Source organism: Artemia sp. Qi Xiang Cuo, chromosome 5 (assembly GCF_049724085.1).
Source record: "Artemia sp. Qi Xiang Cuo chromosome 5, ASM4972408v1, whole genome shotgun sequence".
Classification (NCBI taxonomy): domain Eukaryota; kingdom Metazoa; phylum Arthropoda; class Branchiopoda; order Anostraca; family Artemiidae; genus Artemia; species Artemia sp. Qi Xiang Cuo.
This window is the reverse complement of record NC_142798.1, coordinates 59,053,201-59,073,947: the sequence shown is the minus strand read 5'-3', so window position 1 is coordinate 59,073,947 and position 20,747 is coordinate 59,053,201. Positions and strand designations below refer to the sequence as shown.

Genomic DNA, 20,747 nt, shown 5'->3' with positions numbered 1-20,747 from the left:
ATCGTCGGGGAAGCGCTGTTTGAGGAGGGGGGAGCTATCAAAATTATCACTTTTCTGTACATGAATCAATTGACTTAAAGATTTTGGGAAGAAGCTGAAAGAGTCTAAATAACGGATTTTATTCAGGCACGTGTTACCCTTGTCAACTGTTTTCTACATGAATTCTAGCAGCAGTAGCTTTACCGATAATTTAGGTATGATATTATAGGAAAAAGAACCATTTATCCACGGGTTATCTACAACTCCACCCTTGGCACTGCGAGCAAACACCAGAGAAACAAAATTTAAGTCATAATTGTAATTTTGTGTAAAAACAGATACGAAATATTCCTGTCTAACGTTTATATTGAATGACCGATGTACTACCCCTCTAAAATTATTCCCTCCTAATGAAGTGTCCTGCCGTAAATGATCATGGTCGATCACCTTCCTCCTCCCCCCATTCCCTACCTCATCATCAAATTCTCCCTTGCAACCCCAACATATTTAACGATTTTTAATGGCCGATATGTCATCCGGTGATAGGAGTTTAGGATAGTTTGTGTAACGAAGGTGCAAATTTGCACCGTTCACTGTTTTGATTAGACTGACCAATGCCAAGCGCATGCAGTCTTCGCCTTCACCCAATATCTCCACTACATCCAGCACTTGCTCTGTATTATTGGAATCTCGTTGCGCATGAGCGTAAGAGACCCCTATGGCTTCATGTATTTTAACACGATTTGAATTTGACGGATCGCACACGTCTGTCAGTTTTGCTTCGCAGTCCAAAGCGATCTTATTGCTCTGCAGGAGCGTGTTTTAAAAATTTTTAAAACGTAAGATCGCTCTATTTCCGCTTACCGTCTCCACAGCCTGGTATCCATGACGTTTACAGTGTTTCATGTCATGCTTTAACTTTAAATCAGAGCGAAATCTGGAGAGACATGTTGGACAGTAATAACATACATTCCTCTTTTTACCCTCACTTAGAACCCTACTAATATCCGTAATTGGATTGAAATGACCAATTGAATTGGAGTCTGTGGGTGGGGTGTATAGAAGCCACACCCAATGTTCTACTGATTCAATTGAAGGAGCCCGCACTGGAAATAATATCCCCTTCTTATCGGAACGCTGACCCTCCTCAAATTCTGTTTCATACTGTAACACCGTGACACCAATGTTTAAATGTGCATTAGCCCACTCAAAAATATCTATTCCTTTTAGTGTCACGGGAAATTGACCATTTAAACAATTAAAATCTGCTTCGGGGAAATTTGAACCCTCCCTACCATTAACTGCCATTTATCCAACTTTTTCTTAGATGCAGCTATTTTAAGTGGTCTATATACGGCAATTAAAAATGCATACTTGAAACACTGACAGGCTCCTATTGAAACAGATTTATTGTATCCCCTTAGTCCCAACTAAATCTCAATGATATTTTAATTCAATTGCCCTCCCTCCCCCATGCCCACCTCTTACAATAAAATCCTTTTTGAATCTACAAATATTAACATTTAAACTTTCAATAAATAAAACCACAGATCCACTACCCCCCTCGTTATAATTTTCCCACTTACTTTGAATACTATTAGCCCAATTTAGAAAAACCTCCCCATAATTTGATAAATTTGCCAACATCTCTGTGTGCAAGTATTTCGAATACATCTCACCCGCATTTTCATTAAAAAAATTTTTTTTTAGTGCTATTGATGCTTTTAAACTGACCCCCACCCCCCATACCCCCATTTGTTGTTTAAGAATGGCTCGAATCTTATCAGTATATAAATGTGTAATAGCCGAGGGATCTGTTATTATATCTCCCGACACTAGAGAGTTGAAGGGATCACTGAAATTGGCGCTGTAGACCTTTGTGTGGTGCAAGGCAGAGTTGGACAGAACAAAATCTGGAAGAGGGGGTACTGGTGTTGTTGTTGTATTATTACTACTAGTACTAGCTATATCATTAAGCGGAATGGTGGGGGGTGACACAGAATTGTCAAGAGCACCACTACCAGTCTGTTCAATAGCATTGGTTGAAGATGACATGAGGTCCCCTAAGGCTGATAGAACATATTCCAAGGTGTTTGGGGACAACTTATCGAGCCGACCTGTATTGTCAAGTGTTGGAATTTCATTATAAGGACCCGGTTCAGATGCACTAGTAACACCCCTTAAATGCTCACGCACAAAACTATCTGCCCACTCCGGATCCTCAAGCATGTCAATATCACAATTTAAGTCGTCTAGGCTAGCCATATTCCCAAAAACATCATTAAGAAAACCCCTTTGCCATTCCATATTATCCAGAACTACTGTAGGTTCGTCACTGAACTCCGTTGGTGGTGATAGAATTGGTCCAGTAAATGCTGATGTCTCATCACTCAATGGCGCTGCTTTTTGATTAATCTGTAGAAAAAAGGTTTTATTTTCTATGTGAAATATACATTATTTCATAAAGTTGAAAAATCACGTTCATTGTTTTTCTCATACCATCCATAAAACTCAATTCCTCCTATAATTATTGAAACTAAATACTTTTGCTTAAAGCATTATTTAAAGAACCAATGCATAATAAATCACAAATTTGATTTGTAACATAGACACAAACAAACAATAAAACAGTGAAAATCATTACATTGTTATTGAATTTGCAATATTCATTATACTGTCTCCATGAATTATCGAGTAGATGCGGCGCATGCACCGCTCACACACATGCACACACACACACACGCGCACACACACACACACACACACACACACGCGCACACACACGCACACACACACGCTAAAATATTCTTACAGGTTGAAATTGCGTTTCTAACCCCTTAGCCTATATTCCATTAGCCTATAACGCGCTGCGGAAACAGCGTCAGATAGAAATGCGCTGTGGAAACAATTTCTGCGACGTCTGAATTTCTATTTCAAAAATTTTTAATTTTCTCATAACTTTTGATGGATTAAGGTAAACGAAATAATTTAAAGATATTCAAAATCAGCATTAAAATACAATTCAGTTGATATGTATAATGAAAATATTTCAGCGCTCGGATCAAACATAAGAAATAACGATATGGAAATATATGCCATTCAATCATTACATCGATATTGAATTTACACTATCTCAATGAATTATCGAGTAGAAGCGGCGCATGCACCGCTCACACACACACACACACCCACACACACACACACACACACACATACAACAATCATTACGCCGTTATTGAATTTGCAATATTCATTATACTGTCTCGATGAATTATCGAGTAGATGCGGCGCATGCACCGCTCACACACACACACGCACACACACACACACACACATACAACACTCATTACGACGTTATTGAATTATAGAGTATACAGAAAAAAATAAGCGGCACATGTACAGCTCACACACACACACTCCTTCAAATTGACTTGGGAAAAAGAATCATTAGCGAGAAATAATATTTGAAAACTCACATTTAAATTTGCAGCTTGCATGTCGAGAGCTGTAGGGGCCACATCATTCTCGCCTTGCATTGGTCGTGAAGGGCCCGGCAATGCTTGATAGGGGATGACCTCCCGATCTTGACTAGATGAGGCTGATGCATTATGAGAATCTATCCATTCTCTCTTGAATTTTCTGCCAGGTTGCATAGAGGTTTGTGCAGAGCTGACACTGGCTTGAGAGGCTCCTGGCTGGTCCAGAGAACTTGTAATGGAGCTAGCGTATCTGATGATTGATGGTCTTGCAGCTTGCATCGATGTGATATCAACCCATCTTGGTCTCTTTTCTGGGGGAGAGTAATTGTATGAATCCATCTCCTCTTCTTTAAAAAAGAAGAAAAATTTAGTAAGGAAATAATAAGCCCTCTTTTACAGATAAATTACCCTCTAAAGTTTATTCTGGTGTTTGTAGCTCTCTATGTCTTATCGCTTTAGAAATATTTACAAAAAAAAGCTTCTAAAGTAAAATTTTGGAAAATTTTTAGTTTGGGGGGAAGGGGGATTTCAAAAATATCCCCCCATAATATAATTTATGAAAAAGCCCAGCTTTGGAACGAAAATAAGCCATTTCCGTAAAAACTAAACTATAAAGCTTTTTTGACCGTAAACACTAGTTTTTGTGTGAAAATTATAGAAAATACATTTCGCTGGGTCAGATGTGAACCTTTGGTTATGCAAAAGCGCAGCTTTGGAACGAAAATAAGCCATTCCCGTAAAAATTAAACTATACATCTTTTTTGACCTTAAACACTTGTTTTTGTAAGAAAATTAAAGAAAATATCGGTCGCTGGGTCAGATTTGAACCTTTGGTTATGAAAAAGCGCCGCTTTCGAACGAAATAAGCCATTCTCGTAAAAACTAAACTATAAAGCTTTTTTGAACGTAAACACTAGTTTCTGCAAGAACACTTCTCTGTTTCAGTCTTTGTACATTTTCACTTTTTCTGATTCAAATGTGTATCTTCATTCAGAAAAGAGTAGTTTCGATTCAAAAATGAGCCATTTCCATAGCAATAGCTCTTAATAGAACTGTTTAAGTATGAACTCCAATTTTTTTTCCAGCGAGACTATAGAAAATACTATCAAAACACATTTATCTGATTATAATGTATATCTTCAGTCAGAAAAGCGTAGTTTTGGTTCAAAAATGAAACATTTCCATAGCAATAGCTCTTAATAGAACTGTTTAAGTATGAACTCCAATTTTTTCCAGCGAGACTATAGAAAATACTATCAAAACACATTTCTCTGATTATGATGTATATCTTCAGTCAGAAAAGCGTAGTTTTGGTTCAAAAATGAATCATTTCCATAGCAATAGCTGTCAATAGAACTGTTTAAGTATGAACTCCAATTTTTTCCAATGAGACTATAGAAAATACTATCAAAACACATTTCTCTGATTATAATGTATATCTTCAGTCAGAAAAGCATAGTTGTGGTTCAAAAATGAACCATTTCCATAAGAATAGCTCTTAATAGAACTTTTTAAGTGTGAACTCCTATTTTTCAGATGAAATTATAGAAAATACAGTCAAAAGACACTTCTCTGTTTCAATTGTGTACATTTTCACTTTTTCTGATTCAAATGTGTGTCTTCAGTCAGAAAAGCGTAGTTTCGATTCAAAAATTAACCATTTCCATAAAAATAGCTCTTAATAGAACTTTTTAAAGTGTGAACTCCTATTTTTCAGATGAAATTATACAAAATATCGTCAAAACACACTTCTCTGTTTCAATTTTGTACATTTTCACATTTTCTGATTCAAATGTGTATCTTCAGTCAGAAAAGCATAGTTTCGATTCAAAAATGAGCCATTTCCATAGCAATAGCTCTTAAAAGAACTGTTTAAGTATGAACTCCGATTTTTTCCAACGAGACTATGCAACTCAACCACATTTAACTAAACCCCGTGTAACTGAATCCGCATGTAACTGAACCCCAGTGCAACTGAACCCTCGTGCAACTCAACTCCCGTGCAACTCAAGCCCTGAAAAAGCCAAGCTTTGGAACGAAAATATGCCATTTCCGTTAAAACTAAACTATAAAGCTTTTTTTTACATTGTAAAACCTTCTTAATCATGGAGTACAATTGAAAATAAAATATATTTCCTTTAATTAGACTAGAATAGAATTTTCTCTCTTTGTCAAGGAACATTCTTGTTGCTAATTCATTAAGCATATGCCATTAATTTATTATAGCAATAGCGTGTGAAATTTGAGTCCCAAAACTGTCACTCTCTTTGTAACACCGAAGCTTTTCATTCAAACCGGAAAAAGAAAGCACGTTTTAGATACACGATGGGAAAAGGACATTTTTGAACGAAAAATAACTGTTTCCAAACAATTAAAACTTGTAAACATAGCTGTGGAGGAGAGATTTTATTTACATAATAGAAAAAAGCATACTTAACGTTTTCTATTGAATATACTCATCATATTCTAAGGTTTTGTATTGTTGGAAGGGCGGGGGGCTAAGTCCTCTTGAAATTTGAATTTACTAGTAAAATGATTTTTTTTTTGGGAAATATATAATGAAAGTGTACTCACATTGAAAATAAAAATATCCATTGTTACAAAGTTAATAAAATCCAGTGTACTATGCTCGATGTGTTAAAACATAATGAAAATTAAATTCCAATACATGAACATTTTATACGGGGTTTCAAGAATGAATAAAAAACGGATGTTGAGTCACATAATTTCGTGCGTGCTCCCAAAACATGTTTGACTACTTCATATCATACCAGTTTTTTTTTAAGAATGTACACGTGAACCCATGACGTACATTCATTGTGCAATTGACAACAAAAACAGAAAAAAAAACCTGTATGCTTAAATTATTATTACGACCAAACTCTCAAAACATGCCTGACCATATTATACCTTGCCAAGTTTAAAAAAAAACCTCGACTTTAGTTTCATAGCATGCATCATAGTGTGCCAACTTTTAAAATATTCACACGTGAGTTTAATGTCTCAAGCATGGGTTTTTCTTGCGCAATTCCAATGTATATTTTCATGTAGGTTTTCAATCTATTACACTTTTGACCTTATTCTTGTAGGATTTAATGTAGGGTTGAAACCTTATACATGGATACTACTAATAGAGTAAAATTGCATACTGAATCCATACTTGCTCATCCTTTATATTTTTGCCGGACAGTTAGTTTGCCCGGAATCCGGCCAAAATTGATAAAAATATTTTTCTGATCTTAATTAGAGTTTCGATATAGGGGTAATGAAACACGCTGAATCTGTTTTTGAACTTTATTTTCCTGCCGGACAAGTAGTTCGCACGGAATTGCTAAAATCGGGAATTCAGTAAAAGTAAAAGATTTTTTCTAAATTCGATTTCGACTGGAGATGATATTTAGGCGTAAACATAGCTGCTAAATCCATATTTGAACTTTGTCTTCTCAGCGGAATAGCCGTTTGGTCGTAATCAGTCGAAAACCCCACTTTGGTATCATTTTTTTTTTACATTTTCAAGCGGTTGATTAGTGATAAATGCTAACATGCTTACGGGTCTGGCGAAGACCGGAAATTTACAAACCCGATTGTCTGGACCAAGAAGTCCAATAAATATTCCATTTTTGGGATCCCATCGAAGTCTTTGGTCTTGTTTTTACTTCAACAATACGCCTAATTTTTTTTTAAATCCCACCTCCTCTCCTCTCAGTGACAACAAATTTACTTTAAGCAACAAATCTAATTCTTAACTTTTATGCGTCACCTACACTTTTTTTTAATATCAATTAGCAGCCAAACTGGACACACAATAAGTCACCATACACTACCTAAAACTTTTCCATTATAAAAAACTTGCCTTAACTGTAGAAAAGGGTGTCGTTCCCCCACAGGAAACTCTTCTTACGGTGGCTATCTCTTACCAATTCATAAAACTTTTCCAAATAGTGACCCGTCATGCCCCCCCCCCCAAAAAGGAACTAAAACAAACTATTAAATTTAATAACAATAACAAAACCTAAAGAAAGATTTCTATCATTATAACTTTCTTTAACATATGAAACCACCATAATATATACGCAAAAAAAAACATCGAAGAAAGTTATAATGATAACACTTTTTAAATTTACCTTTTCTTCTTTTTACTTTAAAAACAAATTCGGCTGCTATTTAACGACAATGCCCCTTAAGACCAAGGCGAATTACTAAATTTATGTTTGGCGACGTTTTGCCATGGGGGCGTTTGCCAAGAGGAAATTATGTTATGGGGACATCTCCGTGGAAAGTTTTGCAGACAAGCCGAGTTTTTAACTATGTTTGACTAGAGTCATAGCCAAAAACTTACTTCTAGACCGGAATGAGCTATTCCAGCGTCTTCAGAAGTACTCTAACCCTGGGAGACAAATTCGGGGTATATAGCTAAATCTTTCCTGTCCTTCTCAACTGTTGCATCCACCTCAACCTCAGACTCATTTTGTAATCGAGATTTTTTCACTGTCCTTGATACACTTGCTTCAAAGAGGTTTTGCCGGGCTTCTGTCATTTGAATTCTGATTGCTTTTCCATTGTGTTTAGAAATTTCATGCCTTCTTTTCCACTCGTAGTCAAAGTTTGACCCACAGTCCATGCACGTAACCTTGTCTCTCACTTTCGGTTTCTTCATGTTATCCAGTAAAAATTTAAAAAATTTTAAAAAATTAAAAAATAGCAAAAGAAAAACCGAATTCTTGCAATCTACCTGTCAAATTGACCCTCTTTCTTTTGTTACCTAAATTCAACTGAATAAAATGAACAGGTTCAAATACAATTTTTATCACATGAGAATCTTTGAAATAACGAACTGCAAGTGAAGAGCGATTCGGGCCAATATTCTAGCAAAAATAAAAACTGAATCTTGAAAAAAATGTCACATTGACAGAATTGGCTTTTTATGCTGATTCGAAATATATAAAATTCTTTCAGCTTATTGTTGCCTATCAAAAGCTACAAAATTGAGAAAATTTGCCTGCTTTTCGAGAAAATGGAGTAATACCCCAAAAATAGCAACTGATCTCAGTGGGAATAACTTTATTAGATTCATCACTTAACAGAACCTAGCCGTAGATGTTTCAAGCTCCAATCTATGAATTGTAGAAATTGTATTTTTTTTCCGGGAGAAAAATCGTGGATACATGTTTATTTGTTGTTTTCAAAGCAAGCGATCATGGCGAAAACAATTTTACTAGACTAGTCATATCAGAGAACCCTACTGTAGAGATTTCAAGCTCCAATATACAAAAAGTGGAATTTGCATTTTTTTTTTCCCCACAAGAAAGATCGTGAATATATGTGTTTTTTTTTTTTACCAGGGATGATCGAATCAAGTCAAAGGTCCTAGAAAATTGAGAGAGCTCATTCAAACGTAAATTAAAAGTTCGTTGAGCATAGAGAAAGTTGCCACATGAAAGTGTTGCTTTCTACCATTTTAAGGCACCAAACAACGATTTTGCTCCAAAGAAGACCAATATGCTATCAATTTAAAATTCTAAGAGGCTAATTGATTTAAAAGTTAAAAAAAAATTATATTTTATGCTTTCCAGTTGCAGATGAAGTAATGCCACAAGGTGGCAGTACTGGATTAACTAAGTTGATTCACTTCATTTTTTATGAAATAATGTTTAGTAATGTGCGATTGCGTATTAGCTATCATAAAGGGAGGAGGTGCGTCATTGTCTTGGTAGGGGTGGGAGCATATGCCTAAGAGAGCACATTAGAAGGAGATGGGAGGGGAGAGTAGGAGTTAACTAATATTTCTCTATGTAGCATAAAACACTACATTCCCATGCCTACCGACACAGAGGTAGAAAATACAAGGCGGGCCAAGATCTTAAGCCGGAATTTTTTTTGTTTGGGGGGGGGGGTTAGTGAGTGTTACTTGGAACATTGTTTTCAGCAATTTTGAATGGTAATATTTCTCTTTTTCTATTTATATAAAATATTTAAATGTATTTAAACAAATGTATTTGTTTATACATTTACATTTATACATTATACATTTATGTTAAATGTGATGGCTTCCGCCACATAGAAGGTCAGAAGTCATACAGAATTTCTATCCATACGGACAATAATATCCCTCTTTTTCCACCCGAACTTATGCAGTAGCACAAGCACAAGGATTATTGAATTGGAGAAAGAAGGTTTTTTTCAAGCACTAAAATTTTTTAGTTTAATGAGCGAGGAGTTGAGAAGAGGGAAGTTCTTATTATATACAAAATGATTTCAGTTCATTTTAATTTTTAAACTTGCTCCTTACTTTTAATTGAAACATCTTTTTTATTTGTTTAGGCTAATTAAATTTCATGAAGCGGTATAATCTTATGAAAATGATACTTTTTTTTAACGAAAAAAAAGAAAAAAACAGTCAGTGTTTCAACACACTCAGATTGGTTTTTGATGGGTAACAAAGCTTAGAGGGAAAAATTTTTCTAAAGGTAATGAAAAAAGTATGTCAAGTAAAGTAAAAGTGTATAAAAAGGAAAAAGGAAAAAAAATGCAAAAAATGTGCAAAACAATCGCCTGTTTATGAAAAATGAGATAGGATTAATAATTTATTATTATAGGAGCTATATATATCGGCTCATGGGTGCTCATTCATACTAAATTTGACGGTGTTTTTATTGGAATTGCTCCCTTTTTAAGTCGTTTTCCTTCTTTTTCGATAATTATGAACTAGTATGAACTTCCCTATGCACTAATAGTCAAGGATGTTTAACTTAAACCTCAAAATAAATAAATATTTGGAATAAAAAGCTGATTCTTTGATTTAATGCTATCAATATTTAGGTCCTTATGCTTTCTTTATTGATAAGGGACGCCATTTACTTATAATTCATTACTATGGAGAACTCGTTTCTTTTTTACTCCAACAAAATCATACAGAAAACATGTTTGTGGAAAAATGGAAAGGGGCCATTCAGTCACAAATTAGAACTCATATTGCCCCTATGAAGGATTAAAACCTATTGGCAGGTAGCCAATTTTGGGCCACCACAGAGTTTTTGCATATTTTTTTTCTTACTCAGTTCTCTTTCCTTTAGTTTCCTCATAGTTACTATATAGTCCCCAATTTCTTTTTCGGATAAGCTTTTTTCAATTTAATAAGTAAAAAAGACATCTTCCTAAATTTGTAACTCATTAAAAATATTGAATGAGATAGACCATTTCGTTTCGGGCTTGACGAGATAAAAAGACCCACTTTGGGGGAAACCACCGGCGGCAGTTTGCCACTCATTTTTCTGATGAGAAGAACTTATGATGATTACAGCATATGCTATATCTCGAAGAGAGCTTTTGATAATAGGGGTTCCTAGGTATTGAGTGGAAAATTTACTATTCTCGGTTCACCCCTAAGAATTTTTAACCCATCCATCGACAGCTTTAAATATTTAATTTCTTTTTCAAAGCCCTAGGGAATAAAGCTATGGTACTCTTTGGGCATAAGGTATGGTACATAAAGTACTTCATTCTTTCCCACTGTCTATAAATAAGGCATACAGGGCTAATTAAATTATCGCTAAATTTTTATTTGAAAATCAAACAAAAAGCACTAACATAAAATTAGCCTGCCCTGACCCTTGAACGTATACTCATCATTGAAGCCCATTGACCGTCACAGACCTCGTTGAAGTTCATATCTTGGACAGCTCTCCCTCCTAGCTCTCCAGGTCCACGGCATTTGGGTGAATAATTAGATGTCTTATCCTGGTTGTCAGTAAGCCATCTGCAAAACCATATAAAACTATGATTAACTCCATGTAAAATTATCTCGTTCATTTCAAATTTCAGATTTCTTTTTTTGGTTTTAGTATTATTATAACGAAAATGAATATCTTTCTAAAATATACCTAACAGCGAGGGGCATCGTTTCGGGGGGAGGGGGTGGTTAGTTACTAGTAGAATAGATCTATGCAGTTTGCCAACTTTATGTTCCATCCTGTTTATTGCGGCCTTTACGTTCCTTCCGGTTTTTCTGGTAATTCTATTCTAGAGGGGCATTACACCCTTTCAAAGAGAGTGAGTATCCTCTCACATAGCCTTATGCTTTGCTTACGCCCCCGTACAAACAGGTTTTTCTAGTAGTTACAGGTCATCACACTCTTTGCCAAGAGGAACGTGTATAACTTGATTGGCGATTAGGATTTGAATATAAGGAACGGTTTTCACTACAATTCATATTAGTAAGAGAATTGAATTCAAAGAGAATAGTTTTTTATTTGAGAGGATATTAGTGGAGAAAAAATGAGTGGTGCATTTACACTATTGGAGATTAATGATGGAACCGACAGCAGCAGCAGCAACGATATAAAAGTACCCAATGTGGCTGTGGAAATAACTGCTGGCTGTAGACTATGTCTTGAATGGGACACTATGTATGCTATATACGTGATATCATTAAGCAAATTTAAGCAGGAGGAACAGCTGTGTTTTGCTGGAAAAGTAAATATTCTCCATATAAATAAACTTCGGTCAGCATTAGATGTTCTATCGAAATATATTGATGAGAACAAAATGCATTAGTGAATATTATTATTGTAATTATGTTCAATAAAACTGTTTCTAAATCAATGGTATTTTTTCTTTTTTTTCTATAGTAGACTAGCGTATATTTTGAGTACAAAACGAGATTCTGATTAGTCTGAAGTTGGTTGTGAGAGAGAGTTAGGACTCTAAAAAATGGATAGATTCGAGAAAGATCGAATCATGAGGAATCTAATTCTTATTGACAAACGTTTGATTCTAGATGATGATTTTCTAGAGTTGTCTATTCAAAGGAAGATATTTTCTCGGGGAATTCTTGTCGATATAATAAAAACTGATTCTCCATCATTAGACTATTGTATGAAGCTTCTACATCGTGGTCCAATTGCATTTACACAATTTATTGATATATTGATCAAGACGCCTAAATATTATTTTGTGGATTTTATTTTAAAAATTATTTTTTATAATTTCTTTACTTTTTTTCATAAGACATATAGTGCTAAAGGAGGATTTAATCCTCTCTCTCTCTCTCTATCTCGGGTAATTTTTTGACTTTTATAGCTCAGTTTCATTATGGCAGTGAGAGTATTAACACATGACAAATTGTTTCATACATGTCCACTATGTATGTACTCACTGGGCAGTTGGTCATCATGCGAGAATTGCACAATGATTGAGGAGTATGATGAAAAGTGTAGATTATGCAACCCGTGTAAATTTCATAGAGGATATGCTGTAAAAATTAAAGGTTGTAATTCCTGTCTTGAAGAGGTGTTTGACTCTCATCCTAGAGGTCACCTATGCTCCAATTGTCATTATGAAAAATGCAAGCAGTGGAAGAGTACATATCCCGGTATGATTGGAAAGAATCCTAACCGGGATTTTAGTTTATTGCTACGAGATTGGTATCGTCGTGGTTTTAGATTGTTCAGGGAGGAGGAACCAGGTCAACGATTCAACTGTTGGAACAACAAGAGAATATTGTTTCTACGTCATTGTTGTGAAGACACTGGGTGTTTTGATTATAAACCCACTGATTTTTATTTGGCAGTGACAGAATGTGATTCGACACTTGAGGACACTGTTTGTGAAATTGCTTCAAATACGCAAATTGAATCATGTGAATTCTATAGAATGAATGAGAATAGTATCATTGACTATACAAAGAGATATGACAAGAGTGAAGTCACGCTCTACTGTAGAAAATGTGACCCTGACATTGCAGTACATCAGAATCAGTACACTGTGAATTCAAATAATCTACCTGCACTAGTCTTCGTTGAAAAATAACTAGTAGTTTATTAAATATAAAGAGTATAAAATTCTTTTTATAATTGATCTAATTTTTTTTTTTTTTATTAATAAACAAATTAAAAAAAAAATTTTTAAAAATTTGTTATTATGGAAAAAAAAAAAATATTAAAAAAAATTTTAATAACATTATAAAAAATAAATTAATTAAATCTATTTAGGTCAACGTAGATTTTGAGAAACTGCTTGTAGGTGTAGCCACGACATCTGAACATGAAAAAGAGTAGTGCATGAAAGCCACATGTCTTAGTTGTTAAATCCTGTACTCTTCGTTGATTTTGAATAATGGTTTTCCCACTGCTTTCAATAAAGTTGTTGATGTATGGAACGTAGAATTTATACGATAGGCCAAGAGGATCAAAAAATTCAATATTCTTCGCTGTTTGAAAGATGCATAGCCAATGACCGGTCTTCAAAGTTGATGGACTACGATTAACAATGATTAGGGTATTGTTAACACTTGGAATTTCTTAAATGAAGTCCGAGGGTATGAAATAGGACTTGTACTGGGACATGTATTGATCCATACTAAATACGTTAATTATTTTGTTTGTGTTCATGGTGCAAGATCTAGTAGAACACTGCCGTCAGTTGTGATTTCCTAAAAGGTATCAAAGTAGAACGGTACTATTAGTGTGATACTCTCAGCCAAAGCATTAGCAAATGTACACTCTAAACGTACATTCCCTGTTCGTACTATGCTCATATCCTGAGTCCCTGACAATTCCAAAACAATAACCCCATGATTTTTTGAAAACATTGATTCAGTTATTCCATTTTCAAATAGTTGAGAGTCATGATCTAGGGATTGCATAGTCAACTCGTACAGAGTTCTATAGGATTTTTTATCAAATGATAGAGTGTACAGTGGAATACCATTCACTTTGCACACAAGGCTAGATAGACCGAAAAAATTAAAATCGTGGGAAGATTCAGTCCAGGATTCAAAGGCGCTGACACTCTTCACAAAGACCAAAGCCAATTTTGATGAGATTTCTCAATTGATAAACGATTAATCGCTAAAACTATGAGAACCGGTGTCACTGTGACGTTGATTGGTTATCGTATGGGAAACAATAAGTTTAATGTTGTTGCCATTGGCTCTTAGCTTTTCAACTGCCAATGCAACAGAGCTCATAACCTGTTGTTTTCGGACGTGGAGAATTGCAGATGTGATAATGACATTTGCATCGGGTGCTGCAGGAAGTGTTTTTCTCAGAATGAAATTCGATGGGGCCATCTGTAACTTTATGTCAATCTTAACATTGGGGGGTAGCCATTGGGATATATTGAATATCTCATGATTTAATTTTCCAACTAGATGAGACTCCTGGGTCACTGCTGTAGTCAACTCACCGTCAGTATCAACACCTGCTCGATATTCATAGCCCGATGATTGTCCTCTCATCTCCTTGTACACCTTCGGCGTCATCATCATAAATTGTATGTATCTTGCATAGTTTGATAAATTATTGCTGGTGCTCACCAATGTACCATTAATAAATACATTAATTTGTTTGAATAGGTTGTGTAGAATACAGTTTTCATAGGAGAGACCATCACCTGCATTTGGAATTGTATTATCTGACTTTTTCTTCACCACAACATTTAAATCAATAAATTTTGACGACAAATCAATGAAATATTATTTATTTGAAAATATTTGAAAGTGTATATTTTACTAGAGGGGTTGTTGGGGATGAAACTGTTCATAGTAGCCCTACTTGACCCTGAAATCAATGTTTCCAGAATCGAAGAAAGTCACTGAGGAAGTAAGTGATGGATATGGTTCTTGGGGGGGAGATGTCATCTTAAGAGAAGATATCCTTCTTTGATCTGACAATCTTCTTCTTCTTCTTCTTCTGCTGCTGCTTATTGGCCTTCGTTGTTTTATTTCTCAAAGTCCTTGTTGATGCCCTTTGCTTCCTGCCTGGGTGGAGACTAATGAGTGAATGATGCGAACGCATCCTTTTCAATCCCTCCCCATTTTGTCGAGATTTTAATTGTTCACCAACGGCTCTTGCTGAAGATCTAATATGTTCCTTAACACTCTCCTTGAAATTCTTGCCCGACCCCCAGTCCTGTAGTGTGGAAGCAGCAAAATTTGATGCAGCAGGTACAAGATATTTTCTGGCAAGGGGTAGTGCAGAACGAAATAGCCTAGCAAACCAGCTACCAAGACCATAGCCAGACATTGTAGTACGCCCCTTGTAATAGTCCAATCCATTGCCTATTTGACGTGGACTCAAAGCACCGAGATAACAATCGATATCGGGACAGACAAATGGAATTCTTCTATTGTTCATTTTTTAGGTGATTGTACCGTCGTTGACAATGGGTCGAAAATGACATGTAATCACTGCTAGGCCTTTTGTTATTTCTAGAGGATCACCCAATTCACTTCTTAGTGTTAACTGAAAGAGTTACAAATATGAATTGTTTAAAGTAACATACTGAAGATGTTTTATATTATAGTGATGAACAAGTTCATGACTTGTTCTTCGTTCGAGAACACGTAGGAGGGGGACATTTGAATTACCAACTCTCGATGTTTCCACAAAGGATGCATAGAGAAATATTCAAGAGTCCGAGGCAAAACCAGGTGGATAATCAGCAAAAATAACTTGATCCATCCCGTACACAGCGCCAGCATTTTTCCCATGGATCATATTCTGTTTAAAGCCAAGAACATCTCTCAAATTGTCATTGAGAATAATTGTTTCAGTGTCAACAGGTGAGCTACTGTAAATCCTATCATGTTCCAATGAATAATTAAAATGGAATGTACCATTCCGACGATATGAGATTTTTCTATTGATTGTACGACACAAATCCCCCCTGTTATCATATTCAATATATTTCAATCTGACATGTGGATAGTCACTAGATTTAAGTGCTTCAACCCATTCATAGTCGACATAGCCCAACCCCTTCATAGTCCAATCGAATGGTATAACTTTTATATCAAACACGCGATCCTTTCTCAGGATGTCATATGTATTTTTGAGGATACAGTCGACAAGAGCCACTTCATATGCACTGTCAAATTTGATGGCGGGTTAGAGTTTTGTCCAAAAATCACTTGTCCTATTCAAGTCATTGTAGAGAGGATCAGAAACGTTGGACATAAAAGTTATATAGAAATCATGAGTCCTTGTCAATATCTTCAACACCGATCCAAGAATCAAAATCAGAGTTGTATCCTAGCCAGCGAACAAGTAACTGTTTCTTACCCCTGCGAGTACGTGTCTTTAATATCTTTTCAATTTGATAGATTTCACTAGCATTTTTAACTTTTTGCAATTCATAGTCATAAAAGCCGCCGAGAATCCCTTCATCCTTGGTATCACGCAGGCGATAAGTTATGGGTTTAGTGTCTAGGATTTTTGCCACTTTAAAAAGTTCAGTGGACCACAAGTAATTCCGCTTTTCAAAAACATTACTTGTTCTATTAATTCGAACAGTATCACCAACATTGAATTTATTTTTCTTCTTCTTCTTGACTTTTGATTCATTGGAATACTGTTTAAGAAAGGTGTCAATTGTATTATGATCCGACTGATGAACTTCCGTTGGTGTAGAGTTGGACAATGAGCGATGAGGTCGTTGATTATAAATCAACATGATTTTATCCAGATCATGAATAAAAGCCGGTGAATTTTTCAATGTACAATATCTTGAAATTAAAAGTTGATTAGTTCTTATCAATCGTTCGGCCAATGCAATCTTTATAGGACTGTGACTATGATAGAGCAGTGCACTATATTTCTCTAGTACTTTTGCAACATGGGGATTAACAAATTCACTACCTCGATCCGTTTGAATTTTTTTATATGAATCCTTTTCGATAATACTTTCAATGGCCTGAGCAACTTCAACACCTCTCTTTGATCGCAATGGACTTGCATATGCATAGCGACTAAAAACACTGAGTGCAAGTAGAATATATTTGTACGGTGTATTGTGACGTCTTTGAAGCTCGTCTAGAGTCAGGAGACCTGCTTGCATTATATCCAATGGTTAAAAGGCTTTAGTTTGTCGATATTGATTGGTACGAAGTCTTTGATTCCGATGCAGAGTGTAACTTGGTTCATTTTTTAGATAGTCTTGTACACTTTTAGTGCGAACACCCGTGACTTTGGAAAGAGTTGCGGGGGAACTTAAACTCCCCGCCTCGCCAATATTTTCATAAGCACCTTTCAGAACTTCAGCCATTTCGAACGTAAACACGTTGTGTTACGTCCGCTACCCTGTTGTATACGGGCTGCTGCTGGTGACGGAGACGTTGACTTGATAGGTCTTCGCTTGTGTCTAGCTATAAGTGGTGTGCTAGTATTTTCCAAAATTGATTTAAAATCTTCTTCTGCTTAAAGTTAATATTTTAATGTTGATGATGATGATGCTCGTTCATTTAATTTTTTAAGAATTTGCATATAGTTAAAAAGACTTATGAGGAAATGTAATGTATTTAGAAAGTTGTATAGACGTGTGTCAAATGATAATAGTCCTTTACTATTTGTAAACATTTCATAGATTAAATAAAGTAGAATATAGCTCTTGCCTTGAATTATAATACTTTCCCCATTGGTCTCAACTTGAATTTGATCACTTTCCAAGAGATCGATTAGGAGTCGTGTTAGTTTTTCAAGATATTTTTTGGGCCATAGATTTGAAATTTTAAAAAAAATTTTAAACCATTCAACCTTGGTTTATTGTTTTCCAGCACCAGCAGCAGCAGCAGGTGTTTATTGAGAATATGATTCTCTTGTAAGGTCAGAAGTGGGCTTCGATTTATAGTGTTTGCCAACTTGACGAAGTGCATCTTGAAGTAATATCAGTTTTTTATCATCCTCAATAGTGTCATTGTTAATGACTTTACACAGATTGTCCTCAAAGTGTTTCACGGGCAAGAGAACGAGTTCTAAGGGAGTCAATTTAGAGGGTTTTGTCATTCTCACTAGAGAAAACTGTTTACAAGTCCTGCAATTATTGGAAGTAAAAGTGTGAAAAAGCTACCACCTATCTGAATACGTTGTTTTCATTTAAAATTACTTGCTTTCTTTTTAGAGGCCAATGTACGTACAATTGAACGATGTTGCTTTGCCTGTTGATTAACTACTTCTGTCAGTTGAGCATTACCCTCTGTAAATTTTAAACAAATGTCATATATGATTGGACTGACCTCGGGTTCAAGTAAAGGTTTTTGTAGTTCCTTTATAATCTTATTTTAAGAAGGTCTAAGAGAAGAAAACAAATTTATAGTGACCGGTCTGTTCTTCATTGTCATTATCGCGGATAAGATGTATTTTTCTCCTTCACCGGTATGTCTTAAGAAGTTTCAGGGTTTAAAATATCTGTAACAACACGTAGCTCATTAGAGGACTTTTTGTTAAGATAAAGTAGGATATAGCCGTAGGGTTTATTAGTTGCCTGATTGTATGCTGAGAGCAGGAATTTAGGGGCTCCTGGATAGATCTTTTTATTGAGGGTTATTAGCGAGCGAGAATCACGAACAACTCTGTAGATGATATAGTAGGTACAGTTCAAAGCAAGTGTTCGCATACATGTGCTCTGATGAAAGAGATTGTGTAGAACCAGAGTAACAGAAATATGTTCATGATGAGAACGAACCGTGAACAATTGCAACATTTGCTGAGACCATTGTTCAATGGATTCAGCCAGATCGTCAATGATCAGCCAAGAGTTTGGTTCAATAATGTTGAAAACATCAAGTCCCTGTATGAACTGTATCTGCATCATCGATCCCATGGTGGTGGTGGTGGCAGCAATTGCTTTTATTTTATTGTACGACTCCTGCCAAATACTATAGCAATAGTAGATTTTTTTCGGCTTTTCGGCAAACATTTTATCACAATTTTTTATTATTTTAGTTAAGAGTGTTGTTTTGCCCGACATTGAGGGCCCATACAGAAACGATCTGAATTGGGTTTTAAATTGATACATGTTCCTTTCAACAGTTCACCTGGAGAACAACTAACTGTAGACACTAATTGTCTAATGACTAAATAATTTTTTTTTCCCTACTACTCTGTTCTTCAGAAGACAAGACAAAAGACAAAGAATCATATTTTTTTATTTTATTATATGCATATAAAAAAAATTAAAAATACAATTAAAAAATAAACTTTTTTTTTAAATTTATTCAAAATAAAAAAAATACAACAACAACAACAACATTTAAATATTTACACACACAGATAAAAAAAAACTTTTTTTTCATAGAAAAAAAAAAAAACATTAAATTAGATAGATATCACTTTAAAAAATAATTTTTTTTTTTAAATTTATTTATAAAAAAAATACAACAACAACAACATTTAAATGTAATTTAAATAGAGAGAGAAAAACATTTTTTTTTTTTTTTTTTTTTTAAAGAGAAAAAATTATTAAATTATAGAGGGCAATTGAAAAAAAAAAAAAAAAAAATCTGCTCTAAGTCCAAAAAAGAGAGATAACTTTGGTGTCGGTGCGCCTCCCGCGCTGGCGGCGGCTGCCCCCCCCCCCCGGGCCGCGAGGCCCCCCCCCCCCCGAGGCCGCGAGGCCCCCCCCCCCCCCAAAGGTTTTTTTTTTAGGAAATTAGTTACAGGACTTTATTTAAACCGAGACTTTCACGGTGGGCAGTACATTCGATCCGGTCTGAAGTTAAATAGTGTCCAAGGGGGAGGGTGGTCACACCATCTTGACAAACATAGACCTTGTCGGAAATGGTACTCATGGCTATTTTTTCTACATTTACAGTATAGTTCTTGTACTTCAACGAACGAATTGCCAACAATTTGGCTCGTGGAATTGTATTTTCAGTAATACAATTCCTATAAATGTCCATATTGAAATTCTTGTCCACATAGCTCGTGGGTACTCCTTTGCAACGTTTCTTGATTTCCTCATCGTATGTCTGTATAAAGTACACCTTCGGGCCTACAAACATACCAGGGGAAATCAAGTCGCTACCCGTTTCAGATTTTAAAAATAAAAGTTGATTGGGCGCCCGACGTTTTACTAGCTCAGGGTAAAGACCAACACTCCAATTGGTGTAGTCCATCCGTGAGCTGATAATTTAACCGTGCGCCAAATCATCAAGCAGATTTGATGTTTTTACTTTGAGCAGTAGAGAATCCGTGTCACTGTAGCAGACCTCTACTTGCCCCTTGTCCGGCCACCGTACCCTAGCCACATTGTAGTAGAATTCCAACATGAGCTTTTTTGAGATCTCCAAGATAGCACTGCCTGCAGCAATATTTTTATTCAGGACAATGTGTCTTTTTTTCCTATTCAAAAGTACCATGTCCGGGCCAATGATTGTAAAGGAAGTGTAATTAGGATCGGCAATAATTCGAGCACATTGTTCGGGATCGGTCACAACGTCGCAAAGATTCCTATTACGAACACTCTCACACTTTTTGCCGAAAGCCGAATTTAAAATGAGATTATAAATTTCTT

General features: G+C 35.6%; 1 protein-coding gene across 1 annotated transcript in view; it reads right to left on the bottom strand.

Annotated features, from left to right (window-relative positions):
* Positions 1–11,002: 11,002 nt before the first annotated feature.
* The window catches only part of LOC148952325 (uncharacterized), a 289,139-nt gene continuing 279,394 nt past the window's right edge, over positions 11,003–20,747 (bottom strand). Inside the window, exon 11 of the mRNA XM_089088930.1 lies at positions 11,003–11,214. Coding sequence (XP_088945056.1) covers positions 11,052–11,214 — 163 coding nt within the window. The 3' untranslated portion in view covers positions 11,003–11,051. The remainder of the gene's footprint in view (positions 11,215–20,747) is intronic.